The sequence below is a fragment of the Galeopterus variegatus genome, unplaced genomic scaffold (genome assembly GCF_000696425.1).
Source record: "Galeopterus variegatus unplaced genomic scaffold, G_variegatus-3.0.2 Scaffold12, whole genome shotgun sequence".
In the NCBI taxonomy this organism is placed as follows: domain Eukaryota; kingdom Metazoa; phylum Chordata; class Mammalia; order Dermoptera; family Cynocephalidae; genus Galeopterus; species Galeopterus variegatus.
In genome coordinates this window covers 171726-196602 of record NW_007726123.1, presented here as the reverse complement: position 1 = coordinate 196602, position 24877 = coordinate 171726, and the positions used below count along the sequence as shown (strand labels likewise).

General features: G+C 38.4%; 1 protein-coding gene across 1 annotated transcript in view; it reads left to right on the top strand.

Annotated features, from left to right (window-relative positions):
- Positions 1-2633: 2633 nt before the first annotated feature.
- STK39 (serine threonine kinase 39) overlaps positions 2634-24877 on the top strand; it is a 59430-nt gene continuing 37186 nt past the window's right edge. Inside the window, exons 1-4 of the mRNA XM_008592035.1 lie at positions 2634-2747; positions 17259-17367; positions 20789-20930; positions 22125-22180. Of these exons, the coding sequence (XP_008590257.1) occupies positions 2733-2747; positions 17259-17367; positions 20789-20930; positions 22125-22180 (322 nt within the window). The 5' untranslated portion in view covers positions 2634-2732. The remainder of the gene's footprint in view (positions 2748-17258; positions 17368-20788; positions 20931-22124; positions 22181-24877) is intronic.

Below are 24877 nucleotides of genomic sequence, written 5' to 3'. Positions count from 1 at the left end.
TCCCTTCAAAAAATGCTGGTATCCTCCCAGTAAAGTGATTTTATGACCAATGGATCCTGACTGGCAATTTGAAAAAACACTAACCTGGTGCAGAGAATGGTAAAGAGTAAGGATGCCTTGAAATCCTGTGTTTTTCAATTTCTACAGGAAAAAACCCATATCCTTTACAAGATCCTGTTTCTTCATCCATAAAGTGAGAGGCTAGCCTTAATGATCTTTAAAATGCCCTCTACCTTTAACTTGGTTCTTGATCTCTCTTGTAGTTGAACAGAATCTTTGGATTCAGAGTGGAATCTCCCCAAATTGTTCAATGGGTGATTAAATTCATTCAGGCAGTGACACTGATCTCAGATCACAAAGCTTCATATTTACTGCATCTAGAGATGAGAAGTAGCCAGTTTTTCTTTAGTCAGCTGTAGTTGTAAAGTAGTAACAAGTCTCTAGCTGTAAAGCTCTGATAAAGGACTTGCTCTACCACTCTCTCTCCACTTTTAGAATTGTATTCGTGGCCATATCCTCTTATGTGTCTGTGGAAGTCAGGAGACTTTTATAGTCAAGGATTCACTGACTATGAGAGGTAGCCCCATATTACATATACTTGTTTCATCCTTTCTGGAAATTGGTTTTCTTCTTTCCTGTTTTTCAGTTCCCCTGATTTGAGAATGTTCTGAAATGTGGATTAAGGATGAAGGAGTGGACCTAAGGGGAGATTTACAGTAGGTAGAGCTGAGGATGGCTTCCCACCAGCAGCTAAAGATGTTTGTTGATTTCTGTGCTGGGTACCAGGCCCAGTGCTAACCAGCTACTTAGCACTTACTCTGTGGTTCCCGTCAGTGGCCATCTCTTGTTCTGGAGACTGGAAAATACACTTTACTATCAGCAGGGTTCTATGTAGAGTTTGGCTCTGGTATCTGGAGTATTCTGGATTGAACCCAACATGCTGTGATCTGCAGGGCCAGTGAGGCCAACCTGGTAGGACTGAGGAGCAGTGAGATAAGGGGGAGGAAGACCCTTGTAAACAAATTCTGTCAATAGCCTGCTCTTCCTGAACAAACTGGACTTTAGGGAATGAGGCTCACTTGAACCTTCTCTCCAGGTTGTTTCTCTTTTGATGAACCACATAGGACTGGAGAAAATATTTTCCTAGCAAGGCCAATGCAAGTGAGGAGGGGAAGGGTGTGCTCTGGTTTATGCGAAGTAGGAAACAAAAGCCCAGTTCTTGGAGTTTGGGAGACCTGAATCAAATCCCAGCTCAGGTACTTATTAGTTGTGTGACCTTGGGCAAATTTTCTGAGTTCTAGTTTTCTCACACATAAAGTGAAGCTCATAATAAAAGTGTACAGGCTTGTAAGGAGACTTACATGAGTAAAATGCCTGCCGTACTGTGGGTGGTCCATATGTGTGGGTTTTCTTCCCTGGTGAACACAAGTTGGGTTTCCCTGCAATGGGAGTCTTAAAGTTGGAGACCTAGGTTTGGAGCATGAGGGTGATCTGCTGGGGTCACTGGGTCGGGGGCTAGAGGTGGCGATAAGGCCACAGGGCAGAAGAAAGGACAGAGCTCCAGCACTGTAGACACCCATTTGGGAACTTCTTTGGGGTGGGAAAGAGTTGATTTGCCCTCATAATGTCATGCCTTTCTATCAAATATTAGGAAAGCCAATACTCATCACTCTAATTCATTGCCAAAAGTACCCACCTTCTCCTTTATGATATTTGACAACTTATGTGAGAAGTATTACCTGAAGAACAACTTTGGGGAGAACGTTAGATTGTCATAGCTGGCCCCCTTTTGCATAGTCCTGAGCACAGGCTGCTTCTCTCATTGGCTGTCTTGCACTGGTAAAAGTTTGTGATTAGAATGACATTTTTGATATTATTTGCAGAATACAGATGCCTTAACCTGGGGGTCTTTTTGCCCCCATGGAATAGAAAGCTGATTAGGAGCTCTTTATGCTCTGCCACAAATCACTACACATCTACATTTTGCTTTTATAAAATATGGATAATGACGTGACTCTGTCTCTTAGGAGCTTGAATGCATTAGCTAATAATAATGAAACCTTAGAAATAGGAAATTCATATGAATGCCAAGAGCCTTTGTAGTTACACAATTGTATCATTTTGCTTGACATCTTTGAAAGTTATGTTTTCAATGTGAGAATGCTAGGGTTGATTCTTATTTTTCTAATTGTAGAGCAAGTGCTGAATACATAAGCTCAGAGAGTGCTCAGAACACTTAAGTCAGCATCTGCGGAAGCTCTGAAGTATCTCAGACCAGAGTGGTTTGATTTGGGCTGAAGTGGAAAAAGAGCCTGAGATATTTTAAAGGCACTGAAGTTAGGAAGTATCAGGATCTGAGGATGGTAATGGCTTCCTTGTAGGATTGTGCATAGACACTCTTGCCCTTGTCCCTGTGTCCTCAGAAGACGTTGTTTAGAAAAATCTAGTTTTCCCTTTTTCTCCTCCAGATAACTGTTTTTGGAATTAAATTCTTTAAAAAGATGTAAAATGGTAATGTTTCGAATACCTTGAGTAGAAGACTATTTAAAAATATAGATATTTATTTAGGAAAGGGGTCGCAAATGGTAACAGACAGTGTGCCATTTGACAGCTGATGTTTTTATTTCGTTTCAGGCAGTGGAGCTACTGCTGTGGTTCAGGCTGCACTATGTAAACCCAGACAAGAACGTGTAGCGATAAAGCGGATCAACCTGGAAAAATGCCAGACCAGTATGGATGAACTATTAGTAAGTAAAGGGGAAGGGGATACCTTCTCATTGCCTTTCTTAACCTATGGGCATGTGGAGATGGGTAGGAGAGGAGCAAAATGTTGGTGGGTTGGTGTTATCTCCTATTTTGACACATGTATTTCTTGGAGAGTGGCCCACATGGCTTCTTGCTTCCCTTCTTATTGTATTGTATAATGTACATACACCTTACTTTGCTTTGATAAATAGTGTTTTGCTCAGTCCACATAATCCCCAGGTGGGAATAGTCTCAGTGTGACACTCCATTTTGTATATCAAGAGAGCACCCTCCATAAGATGACCCAAGGTCATGTGATTACTGAAGGCAGAGCTGGATGGTGAGCTTCTGGCCCTTGGTCTAGGATGTGTGACACAAATAAGAATTACTCCCCAAACTATTTGTTGGTGATCTTCACTTACATAAATTACAGAATCACATACAAATTTGAGATATCTAAAAAAAAGGCAGTGTAGCTTGCATTCGGCTAATGAGATGAGTTTGTTTTTCTTACATGGCAACTTGTACTTATTCAAAATGAAGTACATTACATAAATAATTAGAACCTATCAGTGTGGATATGATTGTAGTAGCATTGGTTGGTTGAAGAAACATTTGCTTTCGGCTTAACTGACTCATTATTAAATGAACAGTTTGGCAAACGGTTATTAGTTGCCCAGCAAACTGTGAAGGGTTTGAGAGTTTAATCTCATAAATATAGTTGTCGTTCTGCTTGCCAATTTTCTTTTTATCCTTTTGGTCATTTATTTGAGGATAATAGAAAACCACAGTGGAGGAGTTAACTGATTGGTTATCCCAACACTAATCCCAGTACAAATATTAGTCCAATAGCTCCATACAAGCTACAGAGTATAATGACAATTGGCTCTAAATGAAGAAGCCTTTTGTTATATTCTACATTGGGAATGGAATGTCATGAACAAGAGCTTTTTGTCTTTACTCAGAATATAGCATTTATTTCAGGCTTAATTACAGTACACCGTAGTATAAATTAAATACAAGGATAAAGCTGTACTTTTCCAGATCTGTTTGGCCTTACATTTTAAGTTAGGCTCCACACTGTGTAGATTTCACGGGGAGTGAAGCAACAGATCGCTGGCTACAGCTCAGATTAAAGCAAGGGCTGCCATAATTTAATGAAAATTAAAAAAATCTGCATACACTTCAGGCTTTTGCCCTCCTCAGAATTTCAGCCACGCTTTGTTCTTACTGAAATTACTACTGCATACTATATATTTGTTGCTTGCTATCATGGTGACCAATAATATTGTGCCTTTGTCACCCAACCAGTTTTCAAGGTCACTTTCCTAGCGTGGAAAAAGTGTTGAACAAACTGTGGGGAGAGCTGGGTCCAGCCTCTGCCACTAACTTGTTTTTAACTTTAATTGAATAACCTAATAGCTTTGCACTATTTAAAAAAAGTGTTGAACTGGAAAATCTCTAAGATCCCTTTAGGAATCCTCACATTCTCTGGCTACACATAAGTATACATTAATTTTCTTTTTTTTAAAATTTGGAGTATACATTTAAACTTACGCACTGTTTGGAAATATCATTGAAGAATATGCCCATGATACTTGTGTTTGATTGTGTAGCTCTGTTAGAGATCTCACAGCCATCTTTTTGCCACCAGCAGAATATTTATACAGAATACGTATAAGGCTTGTGTGTACTTGTGCCTGATGGTTTTGGAGCCAGCCTTCTGGGCAAATGCTGTGGTCTGTTGCCTCTACCAAGCCCTCAGGTGCCCAAAGTCTTCATGTTTTTTCCCTTTGCTGGCTTTTTATCAACAGTCAGCTGTCGGTGATAGTAGCTGTGTAAGGGCCTGAGTGGAAGTCAGCAGGGAGACTGTCATTCAGTCCCTTTCCTTTGTTTCCTTGGAACTGGTAAGCATTGCAGTGTCACTTAGAGGTACTTGTAACGTAGGCAGAGCTGTCTATCTACGGACTGGTGCTTTTATGGCTTTGTGCTTAGCTCCATTAGTCTGAGGTCTTAGGATTTATGAGTTTGCTTATTAGTAGTCAATTTATTTCTCTCTTTTTTTCTCTTCTTAATGCCTATGTTGTAATAAAGTATAGTATATATGCATAATTATTTATTTTATATTTAAAAGGAAATATTTGTTTATTGCTTTGATCTTTCCTTAAGTTGAAACTTTGACCTTTTGGTATCTTGATATATTTAGAGAAGGGAGGAATGGCTGTGGTATTTTAGGATGTAGTACTCCCAGGTCCTTTTCAAACAAAAGAAATAGGATTTACAGTAGAGGCTGCCTCATGTTGCCAGGCTTTTGTGGCCTAGTTATTAGCACAAGAGATTGTGTGGAGCAAAGTTGCTGTCATCCTTTCCACATCTCATACTGCTGTTGCTCGCACTTTTATTATTTCCATGGGTTCACATTTTGGCAGTGTTTGGACATCCGGTATCCTAATAATCCTTTAATTCCATGAGTGTGTATTATATACAGGTCAGTGCACTGCATCAACTCACAGACTGTGCCATGTGTTAACTGGAAACCATTGTTCTTAGAAGAAACAATGGCCACTGGGTTCTTTATCTTGTAAGAATGTTATGTCACAGAAGTCACAATTATTAACTATTTGCTGGCCATAGGAACATCTGCCTGCTCTGATAAAACTGTATCACCTCCCAATCCCCCAATTGCATCCACCACTCCCTGCTCTCTCCCCACCCCCACCCCCTTGTCCCATAGTATGGTGGGATTTACACACAGAGGTCAGATGTAAGGGCACACAACAGTTTTGGACAACTGGCCCTGGACTTTGCTTCTTTATATAGACGGTGGCTATCAGTGATTTTCTTGGGGTCATGGAGTTGGTTCTAGGTTTTGCTGAAGAAGGATTCCAGTGGTCATGATTTCTGAAGCCAAGTTGTAATTACAGTGCCAGTGTCTCTGAGAATGAAGGAAGGAAAAGAAATGTTAGATGAGATCATTGGTACTAAATAATTGGTGATTTGAATTTATACTGTTGAAATGAGTACTATAATACTCCTCAAAGATAAGTTAGTAACAGATGTAATATGCATTTATTTATTTATTTGGTAAATACTGAGACTGTATATTGTGCTTAGGACCATATAAAGGATGAATTTTGTGTATGTCTATGGGAGTAGAAGGCTGTATACTCACTGAAAACTCATTTTAGTTTAACAGCAATTAGACTAGAGCACTCTAGAATAAATGTTTTCCTTGGCATAATATGAATAGCATTTAATTAATGTAAACTAAATTTTCACATGTTTTGGAGTTTGGCCTTTAACTGTGTCCTGATTTCTCTGGATATAATGATCTTGGTGGTTAATTTTTCAGGAGCCAAGGGGTGTAGCTGGTCTATTCTCTCTTCTTAACCATCCCGACATAGATGCTTTGATAATTTCTGAGATTTGTTAATACCACATTTGTTGTTAACCCCACATTTGTCAATGCCACAGTGGTGTAAACGACTAATTATAATTAGCTTAATATTCTCTAGGAAATATTTATAATTTTGGAGCAGAGCTTGTTAAACTCTGTAAGAAGTAAACCGTACTAGATGCTAGGCACTGAGCTAGGTGATGGGAAACAGAGACTTGCTGTTCCTTGAGGAGCCCATGGATCATAAATGAGTCTCTTCATTTTTGTTTTGGGATGATGAGATTTTTGAGCTGGGATATCTTTCTGCACCTTTTCTCTCTGTTTGTCTAGAAACTGTTTAGCATATTGTAGATGGATTACTAACCTCTCTAATATGTATTCTATTGAGGGAGTTCTTGCTTTCCAATAGGAATTTAAGACTCGTTACATGGGTCTGACCCATTGTCTTGCAGACTGGTATATTCTCTGTGAAGATGGCCTTGAGGTTTCTTGTAAGAGCTTGGTTCTCTGGTTTGTGGTCAACCTCAAAGGTTAGGGATGCTACCCTAGGGCACACTTGGCTTCCTGTAAAGTCCATTATGTGAGTGAAGAATTAATCTGCCTTTTCTGAAGTCATCTGTCTTTTCAGCCTCTGTCATGAGGTGACAAAATGAATTCCATAAATATGACATAGTCCTTCCTTTTTACCCTAGAACCTACTTTTCCCAACCTTCAGGGTAGTCTCCTTTATTTTTTCCAGGAATTGATGAACATTTTGGTTCATCACCTTTATAATTCTTAGACTTCAGCCATATCCTTTCTTTTTTCCTTTCTTGACTTGAGTTCTCATATTTTTAGTCTGTCTTTCGTACCTCATCACAGAAAACTTAGCCTCATTTTCCACCCTTACACATTCATCAATGCCATCAGCACTTATAGTTTAAATCTTAGGGGCAGGAGAGCTGTATACTTGTAGGAGAAAATCATGGTTTGTGGGCCAGAGTGCTTATTTCTTTAAAAATAAGAAAGAAAGGAAGGAAGAAGGAAAGAAGGATTTATAAAAAGAAAAAATAGTTAAGGGATTATATTGTGAAATTATGTAATGATCATTAAAATATTTTAGTTTGTGGTGAATGACAAATGTGGATAAAGTCATTTAAAAAAAAACGATATCTATACAGTGATGATGAGTGTTGAACATTGTGACAGAGAGGAAAGGAGGTTTGCATTTTCACTTGACTCCCTGCAGAGTTGCTCACTGATGATGTCGTATTAGTCAGTTTCACCTCTGGTCCTCAGTTTCCTCATTCCTTCAATTAGGAATTATACTAGATGGCAAAAAGTTATTTTTATCATCAAAGTTCTATGATTCTGTGTATTTAAAAATTAATTCTTTCAATAAAATCTTTTTATAAAATCACTTGAACAGGAATACTAGTAACTAGCAAGTCATGCTTTATAATTTAGGATAGAGTCAAGCCACTATACTATCGTGGTGTGAGAATAAAAACCCACTGTGAATTTATACATTTGGGTACAGGGTGTGCCATCTGTTACTCCTATGGATGGAATGAAAGCATTTCTCTGTCACTAAATAGCCTTGAACTGGACAAATTCTGGCATTTGCCCTTCTGTTCCTGTATCATCTTTTTGTCTTTTTTGTCTTTTTTCGTGTCCGGCAACGGATCGCAACCCTCAGTGTGCCCCCGTACCGGACCGGCAACGGGATTGCAACCCTCGGTGTTGCTCCCGTGCCTCGCTCAGCCAGTGAGCGGGAACCGGTCTGTATGTGGGATCCGAACCCTCGGGCGGGAGCGCCGCCGCGCTTCCCAAGCGGCACACTATCCAGTGCGCCACTGGGCCGGCCCCTGTATCATCTTTATAAAAGTATTTTTCTCCATCTCACTGACAGTTTTCTTAGATAGATCAAGAACTTTCTCCTTAGAACAAAGCCGCTGCCCTCATTTTACTTTCTGCTGTAGTGTTATTTTATTGTTTCTATTTTCTCTTAATCTGCTATTTTCTCCCTTTCTACTGCCTCCCTCCCTCCCTTCCTTCCTACCTTCCTTCCTTTCCTTAGAGGAATGAGTTAGCAATGATTTGTAGGTTATTTTGGAGAATAAAACTTTAGATATTTGCTTGGCTTAATGATCATTTGAGAGGAATAGTTATCCCCTAACCATTATCTGACACAGGCTTCTCTCGTCTTTTTTAAGTTAAATTCTAATATTTGGGGACCTCTGAGCAGTTCCTCTAGTCAGAAGTTGTTTTTCCCCTCTTTTTTTAAATTGAGGTTTAAGGGAAACAACCCCAAAAACCTTGTTTGCACTGTTTTAGTAAATCTCTGGAATTTTGTTTACACTTTTGCAAATCTTGTTTATTGTGGAAAGATTATAATGGTTAACAAGCTTCTAGCTTTTTGAGTTGACCTTTAAAACAGTATAATTTGTGTGTGTGTGTGTGTGTGTGTGTGTGTGTGTGTGTGTGTGTGTTTTCTTTATTGCATCTATGGGAGCGTTTTTCCATTCTTCTTGAACTTCAGAAATTTTGAATTAGTAAATAAATTATTCATATCCCAGCTCATTCCTGTGGTATCGAATTGCATTTGTCCATTTGTTGTAAGATCTTTTATACCAAGGGTGTAGCATTAAAATGCAAGCCTACTTCACTGAATGTGGTGCTATTTTGAGCATTTCAGGTCTCAGTCATTAAGTTTTGTACTGTGATCTGTCTCTTGCCACTTAGCTTTGTAATTATTTTCATATGACTTGGTGTTTATGTTTATCCAAGTACATATAGTCCAGTTGAGTGCAGGATTAGAAATTTTTTCAAAGAAAAATTTTTTGAGATTTCAAAGACGTGAAAGCATTTTTAAGAAATTAGAGAATAAATGCTATGTGAGTATATGCAAAACTAATTTATTTTGACAGCTCTAAAGTTACATTAGCTTAGGAATATGTATGATTTGGTTAGAGAAAATAATTTACATTTTTGGAACATCAAATTTAAAAGTTGTACCATAATTTATTCAGATACTAATTAAAATACATTAATTGAATTTACTGTTAAGTGTTTTTTAAAAAATTAACTTTTTTACTGAATCATAATTGATTATAAATATTTTTAGGGTTCATTGTTGACATATGCTGATCAAATTGATATTATTAGCATATATATTATTACATATCATACTTATTCTTTATGCCCCTTATCTAATCTCCCCCCATCCCCTTCTTTCTCCCCCCACCCACCTCTGCTAACCCTAGATTTCTTTTCTCCTTCTGAAAGAGTAACGGTTACTCTGTTGATTTGTTGCCTAGATGATCTGTCCAGTGTTGAGAGAGGTGTTTTCAGGTCCCCCACTATTATCGTAGAGCAGATGCTTCTTCTATTACTTTGTAATGGTCTTTGTGGAGGGAGACATCCTCTTCTTTTCTTTGGTCTCCATTGGTGACTCTCCTTTTGTCAGTGCACTCAAGTGCATTGCACTATGGGCCACCTGCATGGTGGTTGTGGCATTTAGCCGCTTTTGTGGCAGCCATGGCTATTGTGGTGGCTGTGGTGGGCCACCCACATGGAAGTGGTGTTTTTGGTGTGCTCCTTGAATGGTTGCGGGAGGAGGGGCCCATTTCTGTTACTGTTAAGTGTTTTTATTCGTTTGTTAGAAATGGCTCGCAAAAATGTCTAACATGTCATGTTTTTTCAAAAAGTAAGCAAAAATTAACATTGCAGGGACACATATTTCTGGGCTTATATGTTCTTGTTAACAGAGGCCCAGCACATACTCATGTTCAGAGTAGGAGAAATTGGAGAAAACATGCCCAGATTGAATATAACTTGTTACATCTCATATTTTTTATACTTCAGTTTTCATCCACATGCACTCTGGAAAGTGTTGCTTAGACTGAGACAAATGATTTTGTCCTTTCATATGTTCTTTCTTATTTTGATTTGGTTATTTCCACAATTAATTAAGCCTCTGCTGAAAAAGAAGGACTGTGAAATACTCCAGGAGAAGGTGGGAGGGTGTCAGGAATCATGTCTGCCACTTTTGCAGGAGGGTTGTTCCCTGGCAGAATTCCAGAGGGTACCCAGTACCCAGATATGGGACAGGGGAAACCACAAAAGGAAAAAGGCCAGTTTCAACTCACAGTCTCATGCTTTGGTGATGAAGCCAAACAAATACAGACAGCAGCAGGGATAAAGTTGACCTTGAGGTTTCCAGCATCAAAAATTGGCTGGCAAGAAAAATTCTTCTTGTTTCTGTTTTTAATGAGGTCTACAACTTGACTTTTTCCAGCACTCCCAATCACAGACAATTAAATGATCAAAAAACACTTGTTGATAGCTGAGTCTGATCCCGATCCCATAATGGAGACCTCGGAGCTTTCAGAACCCATAAGATATCGTTATTGTTCATTGAAAAGCTTTTTTAGCCAACTCTGAAGGAAAATGGCTCTTCCCTATTGAGTTTTCTTATTGTTGGTCAATATCACTATTTTATTTTTGCTCCCCCCCCACTTCTCCTGAACAAAACAACTGTACCAGCAGTTTCTACATTTTCAAGTAAGTAAACTTCTTCAGTTTTTTAAAGATGGTTGTTTGTGTGCTCAATTTCATGACATCATAACCCAGCAAATAAGCCTTGGGATGTACATTCTGTTCTATTAGCAAGTAGATGTTTACCTGTTATTATTTCCCTGCTGCTTTCCAGGGATTTTCCAGTGCTCCAACTGCCATGACACATTACTCTTTTAAAATTGCTGTCTCTAGTTTTAAATACTTCTCTACAAACACTGATTAAGGCTATCACAGAATTTATGCTTCTCTTTTTCTAATTTCTTAAAACTGTTTCTCTGTCTTCAGAATATCTAGACATTTCCCATTTCTAATCCTGCCTTGAGTTGGACTATACTTGGATAAACTCAGATACCAAATCACATGAAAATAATTATAAAGCTAAGTGGCAAGAAACATTTGCTGATTCATTTGCAAATGGCACAAAGTAGAATATTGGACTTACTCTTCCTTGAATAGGTTTTTCTCTGTTGGTACTTTTGATCTAAACGAAGCAAGAGTTTGCTGCATTAAATGGTATATCATTTTTCATAATTAAAAAAAAACTTACAAAGACATTTTCATGATTGAAAATGACAGTCCAGAAAAATATGTTTCTGTTATGAGCTTTGTTAATCTTTTTTTCCATTTCTTGTCTGACATTTTAACTTGCTGAAGTTTATGGGTTTTTTTATTAAAAAAAAATCCTGCTACTTACAGTATTTGGTTATTTATGAATATTGATTAGGTTACCCTTGATAATGATGATGATGTTCTGGAAGGGCCAGCTGGAGAATGACTTTCTGAGCAGTATTTTTATTTAACACAGTTACCCCCATATCATTTAAGGAATTCTTTAAATGCTTGGAGGGTATTGCATACATTTTAAAGATGTGTTTGGTTATCTCTTGCATTTGGAAATACCTGTTTCAATATATATATATATTTTTTTAGTTTAAGTTGCAGTGTGGAAATGTGCCTGGGTGCTAGATGTTTCTCTCATTATTTCAATGAAATAAAAATGCATCTCAGTGCTTAGCTTGAAAGCAGTGACTCTCAGCTTTGGCTGCACATTAGAATCACCTGGGAGCTTTTGAAAATTTTCATTCCCGGGCTGTATCCTAAACCAATTTACATCAGCCTCCTTGGGACTGGGACCCAGGCACTAGTATTTTTAAAGCTCTCTAAGTGATTTCAATGTGCAGCCAATGTTTTTTTTTTTTTTTTTTCCTTTTTTTGTCTTTTTTTTTTGTGTCCGGCAACGGATCGCAACCCTCAGTGTTGCGCCCGTACCGTACCGGACCGGCAACGGGATCGCAACCCTCGGTGTTGCGCCCGCACCTCGCTCAGCCAGTGAGCGGGAACCGGTCTGTATGTGGGATCCGAACCCTTGGCGGGAGCGCCGCCGTGCTCCCAAGCGGCGCACTGTAGCAGTGCGCCACCGGGCCGGCCCAACCAATGTTAAGATCCATGGCTTTAGAGTAAAGTTAGAAATAGTCTCCTTACGTTTAACTGCACATAATGTTGCAGCTTGAGTAGGTTTGATTTCTTAACTAAAGCTAAGTAGGATATTTTGCCACCATTATCAAATACAGAATAATTTTTTTTAGAATTTATATAAGTTGTGAGCATATGCTAAATATAGTTTAATATTTTGAATTCAGAATCAATTTAAACACTTCCTTTTTAGTAATAAAATCTATTTTCTTTTAGTACTTTGTGAATCTCATGGTCTCAGGGCCAAAAGAAACCAGGCTTTAACATTTTCTTAATTCTTGTATCCTCAAATTTGTATTATTTCTCTTTGTTCTGAACCCTTTGCATAAGTATATATTTAGACTCCTTATTCCAAAAGAGTTTGAAGAAGTTAACAGGATACATGAAGTATGACAAGGTGGTATAAATTAAACACCAGGTGAAATAAGAAAGACACAGATGGGGATAATGTTGAGTCAAGAGTGCAGCTAAAAATTCGTGACCAAATGACCTATCCATGCATTTACAGGAAACTCCTTGAGCCAGCAGGGCCAATGAGTGTGTCATGTGACATTTCTATGGGAAAAGGTGAGTGCTGCTGCCAAGGTCTGTCTTTCTGTACCTTTGAGGCTTAGTCAGGAACTTGGGACACTTGAGATTAGTGATCAATATGGGGATGCTGACATGCAAAGAAGGAACTGAGACATTGAGAGGAGGAGACTAAATTAACTTAACATTTGTGTTGTGCTAGGCATTCTGCTAGGAGTTTTATAGACCTCACTTCACTTATTTCACATTAATCCTATGTAGATGGTAGATTTAATCTTATTTTGCACAAAGAGAAACTGAGGCACAAAGATGCTGGATAACCTACCTGGGTAATCAAGCTGATAAATGGCAGAGCCAAACTGCAAAGCCAGCTGTGACTTAGAGTATGGCCTTTCTTAAGTAATTCCTGGAGAATCAGATCCTTGTTAATCGCAATTCCTGTGTTTCCTCAGTATTATTTATAGGGAAATGATTTTTTGGGGGGAGAACAAAGGCGATATAACAGTATAAGGAAATCTCTCATAAATATTCAAACACAGGTTGTATTTTTTTTTTTTTTTGAAGTTATTTTGCTTCCTACCCTTTATATTTCTAGTGTAGGATACTTTGTTTTCTGTATCCCTCACCAAACCTAGTATGTCCACATAAGCGGCCTCTGCCGTGCTCTTATTTGGCACATTTTGCGGGGCTGGCACAGTGGCAGTGCGTGGGTTTCCCTCTTTGACCTGTCTCCCTGCCATGTGGCTCCCAGCTGAGGAATGCTTCTGTGGCTGCCACTACAGTTTTAGCAGATGGATAGGGCATTTTACTTGCTACTCCATTTTAGGTTGGTTTTCCCACTCTTGTAAAATTGTACTTGTGACGCATTTCAGATGAAGCTGCATAAGCAGAGAAGATTAAATACTGTGCCATAGCTTGGTTTGGCACTTGGTGACATGTATGAGACTTATTCACTAGGCTTCCAAGGGAGCTACTGTGTTAAATTCCCTGACTATATTTTTGGCAAATGTTTTGCCTGGATTTCAGAGTTCTGTGATTTCTTCCAACTTTGACCTCCTGTTTTTCTATCCTGGCTAGTTTTTTACACTTTCCTGTCCTTGTGAAATTCAAACCCCTTGAATACTATAGTCTCCCTTATTTCTGACAGTTGCTTCTGAGCCCTTTCCTCTGGTCAGACTCAGCCGGGCAGTGCCGTTGGGCCTGTCCTCCCCTTGGCCCTTTTAACTTTGTAGGCTTCGATGTAGCCCTTTGTGCTCCTTCCTGTCACATTCCTTCAGCCCTGGCCCCTTTCCACCTTCCTTCAAAGCTCAGTCTACTGCTTTTGTCACTCAAAGTCCAGTTCCTGCATCCACAGCATCAGCATCAGCATCATTTGGAAGCCTGTTAGAAATGCAGAGTTCCAGGCCCCTCTCCCCAGACCTACAGAATCAGAATCTGCATTTTAACAAGTTCCCTGGGTGATCTATGTGCACATTTGTGTTTGGGAAGCTCTGCTCTAAATCACACTTCTTTTGTGGGTTGTGACCTAATGAAGGGAATAGGATATTAGAACCCATTTATTCTGTAGGACGAATTGGATAAAAAGTTTTTTTATCATATCAGTTTGTGCATCTTTAGTCAATACCTTAGTCATTTTTAGGGATGGGAGCAAATGAATATGTTTGGTAATAAATGTCTTTTCCTAATCATATGAATAAAGTTAGGGCATTGGGAAAAGTTTGGATAATTTGATAGATTGTTACAAAGGAAGTATTTACATAGCAACCATCATCATCATGAGTGTTTTGAAAAGAAATGGAGATGGAGGGGGTAGTTTTATGGAAAAAGTATTTATATTTTTCAAGTTTTTACTTTTTTATACCTCTGTAGAAGGCAAATAAACAAAAGGGTTATATATAAACTAAAATAAGGGTTAGATAGGCCAAGAAAGGATCTTATTTCTTCCTGTATATTCGTACCCCATTTGTGGAAATATTTCTTCTTATGGGGGTTCAGTGATAGCATGGGTCATATCCCAAGACAGAATGACACATGTTTTTCCCTCAGCAAGTTTCATCATGTCCTGAAGCATTAGAGGCTCTACTGCATGGAAAGGCTGTGCATTAAAATAGTTGCCATAGGAGTGGGGGATAGGAACACCCTAGTCACATGGTGAAGAGGGACAGTGAAGCTGCTTGGAAGAAGATTGTGAGGTTATTGAATGGCCAGGTGGACTCAGATCCAACCTCCGGTTCCCCACCCCTCCTTTGATTTGTCCTTAGACTGCTCCTGTGGTTGTACTGGCTGGCTGGAATTTGTGCCCCCAACCCCCGTTTTTTAAATCCTCAGAACCTTTCAATGTCCAGAGGGATCTCTAAGACCCCAAATTTTGAAGAAGTAGAATTTGTTAAGTTATACCCATAGGTTATCTAAAAGAGTGTCACACATGCACATGCGCGCGCGCGTGCGCGCACACACACACACACACACACACACACACACACACACAGTTTGTTCATTGCAATGTCAGAGAAACTGATACTCTGTATAGGAAGCGATACTGACCATCTAAATGCAAAGGGCTAAAAAATGTGTTTTTCCAGACTCTGACCCAACCTTGCTTTGATGCAAAAGAATTTCCAATACGAGCATTGGTTGTTTATTGTGCATTTTGATTAATGATTTATAAATTTGGAGTTAGGAAGCTAGAAGGGCATTTACTTACATTGAATATAAAATGGTGAGAAACATTGTTCTCATTTGTGTGAACACTGGGGGCATCTGTTTGAAGTAGACCCTCCCTGATGCATCAGGCCTTCCATGTGGGCCATCTCCACACTGAGCAGATGCTGGTGACTTGAAATAGGAGTGGCTTGGGTAGTGTTGCCTTTCTCCTTCAGAAGGGTCTTATGGTATCAGAACCTAACACTGGAAACAGATGGAAACTGGACCTCAGGTTGCAGATCTTGTTCAAGAGACAGGAGTTGCTGAATTGAAAGGTGTCAGATTTAGGGCTGGCCTGTGGCTCACTTGGGAGAGTGTGGTGCTGATAGTGCCGAGGCCCCGGGTTCGGATCCCTATGTAGGGATGGCCAGTTTGCTCACTTGGGAGAGCGTGGTGCTGACAACACCAACTCAAGGGTTAAGATCCCCTTTTTTTAAAAAAAGAAAAAAGTAAAGTGTCAGATTTAGAAAACCTGTAATCAGTTAAATGGATGATGGATGAGGGGAATGATGAAGGGGAAACATATTGTGTATATTATGAAAAGAAAATAGAAAAATTAGTGAAGTTGTTAGGAGTTTAGCTTTGGTAAAATAACACTTGAAATAAGCATGCTGTTGTACTTTTGCCAAGTTATCTGATATAGAGGATTTTCTTGGTAATTTCAGGATTAGATAGTACTGGATATGCAAAGATAGCAGCCCACATTGGAATGTTCTGGTCAGGTAAATTTGAGTTAACTCAAAGTAGAAACTCATTGTTATTGAAAATATCTACAGGATGCATAAATACACTTTACTTTCATCATAAATATGTAATAGCATAAATGAAGTTTCTTTGATAACTTAGGTTATTCTTGTGGTTTTTGGACAATACCTTGATAGGGAGTTACTATGGTCTGGTTGCCCTCAATTGAGGCTTTATGGGAGTCATCAGGCAATAACTGAAAACAACAAACCAACATCATTATGAATTTGAGTATTGCAGAAAAATGTGGTTGATTAAAGTGCACGTTTGTTTTCTTTCGAAGTTTTGTTGTTTTATGTCTTTATAAAACTTGTTTTATTTATAGCAGTGTTTCCAAAATGTGACCCATGAAGCCTTATTTTCTTGTATTGTTAATATGGATTGAACTATGATAGTTTACCTACTGCAGGACTTCTCGGAGTCTTTGACAGCACTAATACTCCCTGTGACTCTGTTAAAGTGAGATATGACATCCGATGTTTTCCAAGCTTATTTTACTTTGCTTCCCCCTCACCCCTCCCATCCCCCTTTTTTTCTTGATGGAGTTTTTACCATGAAAGATAGTTTGGGAAATGATACTCTAGCATTTTCATATGTGTTTTCTCATTTACTGTCACAGCAGTCTTGAGAAACAGAGACAGTTTTGTTTTCCCCTTTTGGATGAGTGGGGAGCTAAGACCCACCAGAGTTCAGGCTAGCACCAGGACACAGGTCTCCTAATAACTCACCTGGTCTTTTATCCCTCTGTTGAGGCCTTCAGTTCAGGTAGGAGGCACTTAGTCCTATGTGGCAGCGCTCTCCGCTGGCAGAGTGGGCTGGGGGGCATGGATCATCTGGGTGATACGCTGATCTGAAGTTCCTCAGTCCTGTGGCTGGTCCATAGGGCTCTGTGGTCTCCTGGAGAGGACTTTCTAGTCTAGTTCTAGCAAGTCGATAATGAGGGTGAGCGAATAAATCCTTATGTAACTTCTTTGAAGTAATGTCTTAGGCCACCCCCAGGTATGTTTATGAGTAGGAAAGTTACCCAGATACTCAAATGTGGTTCACTTGGGTTTTGATTCCCACTTTTCACCCCATGATACTATGTCATGTTTTGCTCTTTTTATAGAAAGAAATTCAAGCCATGAGTCAGTGCAGCCATCCCAACGTAGTGACCTATTACACCTCTTTTGTGGTAAAAGATGAACTTTGGCTGGTCATGAAATTACTAAGTGGAGGTAAGTGGATTTTGTCGCTGTTGTTTGTTTGCTTGTTTCATTTTTTCCCTTTTATGGAAGCCAGAATGTTGAATAAGACTTAAGATTTGATCCCCTCACTCCTGTGCTGGGAAGTTTGGTTTCGTTTATCACTGCTGAGAAGATAAAGCCAGATTTCTTAGCATTGATACTCAAAGCCTTTCATAATTCGGCTTAACTTCCTAGAGTATCTGTGTACCTACTCCATGTATTAAATACTTCGATCTTCTAGGAGTAGGTGAGGCCCCCTAAAAACCTTATGTGCTGTAATGCTTCTGGGCTTTGTACCTGAGCTCTTCCTCAGCCTTAAATGTCTATCCTTCCTTTACCATGTGCTCAAACCCTAGAAGGTCATATCCTTTCTGCAGCCACCATGTACTCTCGAAAAAAAAGTTAAACAGTCCTTTTTCTTTAAACATTTTTTTAAAACAAGATTCAAGTCCTTAACACATTGCAATATTCTGAATTGGTTCAGTGCTGTTTATTAGAACTTTCTGTGATGATGGAAATGTTCTATAGTTGTGCAATCTACTTTCTAGTCACATGTGACTAGAAATGTGGCTAATGTTATTGAGGGACTGAGTTTCCATTCAGTTTTTTTTTTTTTTTTTTTTTTTCTTTTACTTGTGCAATCTACTTTCTAGTCACATGTGACTAGAAATGTGGCTAATGTTATTGAGGGACTGAGTTTCCATTCAGTTTTTTTTTTTTTTTTTTTTTCCTTTTTTACTGACCGGTAACGGGATCGCAACCCTCGGTGTTGCTCCCGCACCACGCTCAGCCAGTGAGTGGGAACCGGTCTCCACATGGGATCCAAACCCTCGGCGGGAGCGCCGCCGTGCTCCCAAGCGGGGCACTCTCCAGTGCGCCACCGGGCCGGCCCTCCATTCAGTTTTAATTAACTGATAGTTAAATCATCTGATGTGGCTAGTGGCTATGGTATTGGACAATGCACATTTAGATTGTTGACTTCGTGAAGAAAAAACTGTGTAGTGTAGTTTGAATTCATTGAACTTGGCATCCTGTGGGTGCCCAATAAATGTTGTTTCAATTGACATAGAGAGAAATGCATGCTGAATTATTTGCTTGCAGTGTTGATCAGAAGTGGCGCTGTTCTCATCCTGTTGCTGCATTTGGGAAGAAAGTAGCTTCCCCTCTTTAGCTTCAGATCCTCTAAGTAACACAAGCCACTGACAATTTAATCTACAAGGCACTTTCACATCCCTGTATTTTATTTCTTTTAATCTTTAACATCACTATCAGAGGGGATGATAATGATAACTGTTAACTTTATTGAATACTTACCCTGTGGCTAGATCCTTTTCAAGACAATTTACTTGCTTTATCTCAATTTTGACAATGCCCCTGAATGGCCAGTACCATCCCTGTTTTTCAGAAATTACACCAAGGCTCAAGGGAGTGAAGCAACTTGCGTAAGGTTACACACAGTAAATGTTGTTGTTGTGACTGTAGGTCTTGTTTACTTCAAAACTATGCTATGCTGCAAGTATTGTCACCTTCATTTTACAGACCCATGTAGGGCATTGAAGCTTGGAAAGCCCAGGTGATTTCCTTAGCAACACCCAGCTTGCCTGCATCACTAGGCTATCACTCACTGTATATCTTTCTGAGACATGAAGTATGGTTTAGGAGCAGAGAACATTTTGCAGTGCCTGGACAAAGCCAAAACTGGCATAGCAGAATTTATATGATAGAGCCCATCTTAATCTGAAGACCCAGTTCCCAATTCCAGCTAAGGCTGAATCCAGAGACACATCTTATTATTATTATTTTTTTTTAAAGAAACTCTCTTATATCAAGCAGAGGCTCACAAATGAGATGACGAAAGCATTGTAATTGGCTTGGGTCTGCTTGTGTAGGTCTCAGTAGGGACCCTGGGAGAACTTAGTTCTGTTCTGTGCCCAGTCTTCCTCAATCCTATTAGTCATTGTTTTCTTGAGTGCCTACTTTGGTTTTTAATTAAAAATGAAAAAAAAAGGGGAAAAATGGGGAAAGAAAAACAAAAAGAAAGCCTACCAGAGCTGGACTGCAGTGTTAGAGGGTCGTGCTGTCAACAAGATTATCTTAACCAATTCTCTTCCTGTGGGCTTCCACCAACTCTGAGGAAACGAGAAATTCTGATGACTTGGGATCCAGAATAGTCCCAGATGCTCTGTTCAAGGTGAAGATTTTACTTCAAATAACCTTTTACTTCTGTAAACTTGAGAATATCCCCTGTCCTCTTTTCTGAGGAGGACCTGATAGAAAATTTCAGTGTCTTTTTAAGAGTCCAGTTTAATCTCCCTGGGCTTTAGGTAAGAGGAACAGGTTTTAAACAGGTTTCCACAGGTAAGGGGAATGTGGGCAGATGTGGACTCTTGCTCAGTTTTCTTTCAGCAGACCAGAAATGCATGCATGCCTGATATGGCATATCCTTATAAAATAAAAATAAAAATTTTTTGGAATTATCATTCTGTATATGACACAAAAGACTGAGTCAATGAATAAACAGATTTATTGTTCTCTGGGGGGAAACATGCATTTATTTTCTTCTATAATGTTTTATCACATTGAGTTTCTTAATGAGGGTTGGGCAGCAAGTCTAATGCAGTAATATCTGATAGGGAAACTCAGTTCTCTTAGTTAATAGGAAGAGAGCCTAGAGCCAAATTCAGGGCCTGAGGTAAGCCATTTGCTAACTCTTCAGAAATGTTGAACCCCCAGGTAATTGTGGTTTTTGAAATGACCCAGAGGTTTGGAATATTAATTAATATGTGTTGAAACATGAATTCGCAGTGCCAAGGATACTAAGCTGTGTATAGTAACAGAGTACTGGGTATTTACTTCTTTATTGTAAAAGTAGTATACCAAGTATCAGGTAAATGAAAACAAGGGTTTTGTACAGTCACAGAAAGGAATCTTGTGGTTATAAGCAGAGGTCTAAAGTCAACAAACTTCCATTTTTCCTCCCACCTATGTTAGGTATTAAGGAAGCGCTGGAGTTCATCTCTCAACAGTTCATAGCTGTCTTTTTTCCTGGCCTCCTACTCCTTTCTTTGTCAGCTCATATATCTTGAATCCTATTTGGAAACTGCAACCAATTGTATGTTTAGGCAAAAGGGACTAACTGTGAAGTGGCTGTGAACAGTCTTCTGATTCCTGACCCAGAATCCTTTCCATTAAGTTCACACTGAATTGCTCTTGCAAGCTTGCATTTACTGTTTCTGGTCATGTGGATGTCATTCAATGGTTTGTGTGCCTCGGGAATATTTGCAGTAAATAAACAAACAAAAACCATATTTTGATGTTTCCATTTAATTTTCAAAATAGTAGAGCCATATTCTGAAAAGGTAATAAAGGTGCTTATAAAATTCTTCTGTTTTCAATTCTTCTGTCCACTTAGGTTCAATGTTGGATATCATAAAGTACATTGTCAACCGAGGAGAACACAAGAATGGAGTTCTGGAAGAGGCAATAATAGCAACAATTCTTAAAGAGGTTTTGGAAGGCTTAGACTATCTACACAGAAATGGTCAGATTCACAGGTATGACCTCTGCAGAGATGTTTAAATTCGGCTGTTCTTATTTTTAGCCTAGTTTGTAAGGAATTTTAAGAAAACATGTTGCAGGTAGGTATTGGTATTACTTCTAACTTAGATAGGCTAGATAAATGGGAAAAAAGTACCTAAGAAGGTAAAAAGAGAATAAGTTTTGATGAATTATATTGGTATCCTTGGGGCTGGTTTATCTGCTTTCACTGAAATAAGAGCAGAATGCAGGAAGTACTAAGTGGACTCATTAAAAAAATCAGTAAACGTAATTTCTCTTGAAATATATTCATTTAAACTGGATCACATCTCTAACTTTCTAATACAGGCAGGGCTGTTCTATACATTGTAATATGTTAGTTATTTTTGACATGGTCGTGAGAGGGAAGGAAGAGGCATTAATTTAATCTTCTTTTGCGATATAAAATGCTAATTCTTTAAATAGCTGAACAATATAGAATACGAGCACCTACTGTTTCAAATGGGTTAATGTTACTTGTATTCTTAGGAATTTTTGCTAATAATAACTATTTACTAGTAATACTAATAATGTAATTCCTCTACCTTGAACTATAAGTGACTGTGATTTAATGATATCTACTGTATTTTCAATAATTAGAAAAATATTACTTTAGAAATCAAACTTATAAATTGTAAGTCATTTTTCTTTAACTGTTTAGATTACTTTGCACAGCTTCTATACAGTGAAGAAATATAATATAGAATATTATAATTAGTGTTTATAATCAGTATCTTCCCAGAGGAAAGGCTGATCAAGTTAGTATTCTAAAAGGAGATGGGATTGATTTGGAATTATACCGCAGACAAATTTAAGTGGAAGTGGAACAGCTTTACATAGACTTGGCTTTAATTCTTGAAAAAGTGACAGTATTGTGAGTTTATAGACAGTCTCTAACTCTGAAACTTGAAAGAGTCTACTCACTAGTAATTAAATATGGATAATGATTTCACATAAAATATTTATTACTGAAATCCTAACTGTCCCTCAGGAGTAAACTATAAAATGACAGTGTGCTCTCGTAACTTAAAAAATTTGTGATATAATTTTAATATTTACATAATAATAATTATGTCAAACAGCTGTATTGTATGGTATGTTTTAAAGTCTTCCTGAGTGAGTTAATACAATATCTGTACTCTACAGTTTATTTTCTATTTTTTTCCTAATAGGGATTTGAAAGCTGGTAATATTCTTCTGGGAGAGGATGGTTCAGTACAAATAGCAGGTAAAACTGATAAAGATAAAAATTCTTTACTTGTTTACAGAAGTGTTAGTTTCAAAGAATGTAGAATCATAACTGAGAAATGAATAAACACGTGTAATCTCTTTTAAGAATATATCTAGGCTGCCCTGTTTTACAAGACATGTATTTACAGAATGTTTGGGTCTGAAGGATAACATATTTTCCTTTTGTTTTGATAAATATTCATTAGATCATCCTATAAATAATGCTCAATTAGTACATAGCTTTTGGATAAAAAACAATTATACTTTTGATTTTATTATATTTTCTACCATTCATATTGAGTAATGATAATATTTATGTAACTGAGAAAAGTACTTTTGAAAAAGTTTGATGAATTCAAAAGTTTAAAATATTGTACAATTAAAAAACCTTTTATTTTTGAAGAGGATGCTGAAAGAATTATGAACTCTTAAAATCTAAGGCTTATTTTGTTCTTAAGTCTGACCCAACGTTGCTGTTCTTGATAGCTGTTAGGCAAGGGACTTAGTGAGTGTCCAGGGAGTGAGCACATCAGAGGAGCACCTTCTGTGCCTAGAGCCTTCTTGTTCTTGGCCATAGAGGAACCTCAAAGGCCTGGGATAAAATGTAGCCACATCCATGTTCACTTTTGTTTAACTCCATGTCCACAAAGGTCTGTCTCAGGAATCCTTTTACTCATCACCATTTTACAGCAGGGTGCTTTGGGCATTTTTGGTTGGACAGTCCTTCCCTGTGCTGGACTGTCCCTGTCATTGCAGGGTGCTCAGCCTTCTGGCTTCCAGACATTAAATATTACTAGCAGCATATCCTAGCAACATCTTTGGTGAAAATTCCTAATCTGGCTTTTGTTTTTGAGAATGTTGGAGTTTGCCCCAAATGATTAATCAGCCTAATCTGCTTCTTTTTGAGTTGGAGTGGAAAAATCCTATCTTGTAGCGTAGATTTAAGGTCTTCACGTATTTAGTTATCAGACGAAAGTTAATCATAGTCCTTGGGCCCAGTCTTGTTTCTAGACAAATCTGAGGATCTAAAAAAAATAGTAGATTATTGGAAATGCAAGAGTTCAGCAGAAAACAGACCCCCCACCCCCAATACAAAGGGAAGGCTTTGAGTCATCTTCTTGACTCATTGCTTGTCCATCTTGAAGTGTCAGAGAACCTGTCAGATGAGGCCCTGGCCCCTTTGACAAGCAGGATGCTGACCCCAGCCTCTGCATTTAGGTACATTCCAGGGAGCTTTTGATTTTTTTTTTAAAGAAGAGAAAACATGTTTTGAAAATACAAATGGAAGTTGGGAATTTGTTTCAAATCAAACATTTCTTTCCTAGAGAACTAATAATGAAAGTGATTATCTTTGAAAAGACAGACTTGATCAAGTACAGTAAATGGTTTAAAACCACTGGGGAGACACTCTGTGTATCAAAAAGGCTTTGGAATTAAACCAGCCTGATTTGATACCCTCTTTGTGACTTTGGGCAAGTTATTGCATCTTTAAGCCTCAGTTTCCCCATCTGTGAGATGGTGATAATAACACCTATCTTTCAGGCAGGCACATATTTCCCCTGCAGCCATTAAAGGTTAAGATTCAAGACCCTGTGAGTGCAGTGTGTTTCTGGGAGTTGCAGAGTTGTTCTAGGAGGAGTCAGGAAGCTATTTTGCTAAATTGTCTAATAAGGTCCTAGAAGAAAGGGCCTGAATCTTTAAGACTCTAATGAATTGATATGATTTTTTTAATTTTAAAGAAATGCTCACATTTATACCTAATTTTGTATTCATAATTTTATATTTGCTCTTTTAAAGAGGGTGTTCCAAATTGTGTAAGCTTCATGTCCCGTGAAACCTGGATCCACCTCTGCTTATAGAGTTGCTGTAATAAGCAAATAAACATGCAAAATGCTTAGTACCACCAACAAAATGGGCAATGGACAGGTACAGTTAACTGAGAAGAAAATGAAAGTGGCCCTTAATAAAAGTGAAATTAAACTCAGACTCACCCATGAACAGAAAAAATGCAGATTAAAATTACATTGAGATACCATTTATCACAAATCCAAAGTCTGGAAATGTGCATTTTCATACATTGTTGGTAGAAGTGCAAAATGTTATATCTGCAGTGGGGAGGAATCTGGTAATATCTCTAAGAACTACAGGTGCATTTACCTTTTGTCCCCATTACCCCAGCAGGGTGTTGGAGCCAGGTCATATAAGCCACCCATGCACATCTCTTCCTAGCTCCATGTTCAGTGACATCATGGTGATTGCTTGAGATCAGCCATGTGGGGGTATTTACACCAGGGGAATCAGCAGATACGGCAGTCAGCATCTTTTTTGAGGAAGAGTTAGTTGGTAAACATTTACTAGCACAGCACTGCAGCCACCTCATTGCTAGGAATTTATCCTCCACCTATTCCTGTGTGTGTTTGGAATGACATATAAGTATGTATATAGTTATTTATTGGAGCATTATTTTTAATAGCTAAAGATTGGAAACAACTTTGGTGTCCTAGTTAAATATGGTGTATGGTAACATCTACATGATGGAATACTCACCAGCTGTAAATGAGAATGAAAAGCTCTCTATACATTGACATGAAAAAAAAATCATCAGGGGACATGGTTAAATGACTAAAACAAGGTAGAAAACAATATGTGTAATATGCCACCTTTTGAGAAAGAAATGTGAGGAAATAAGAATATC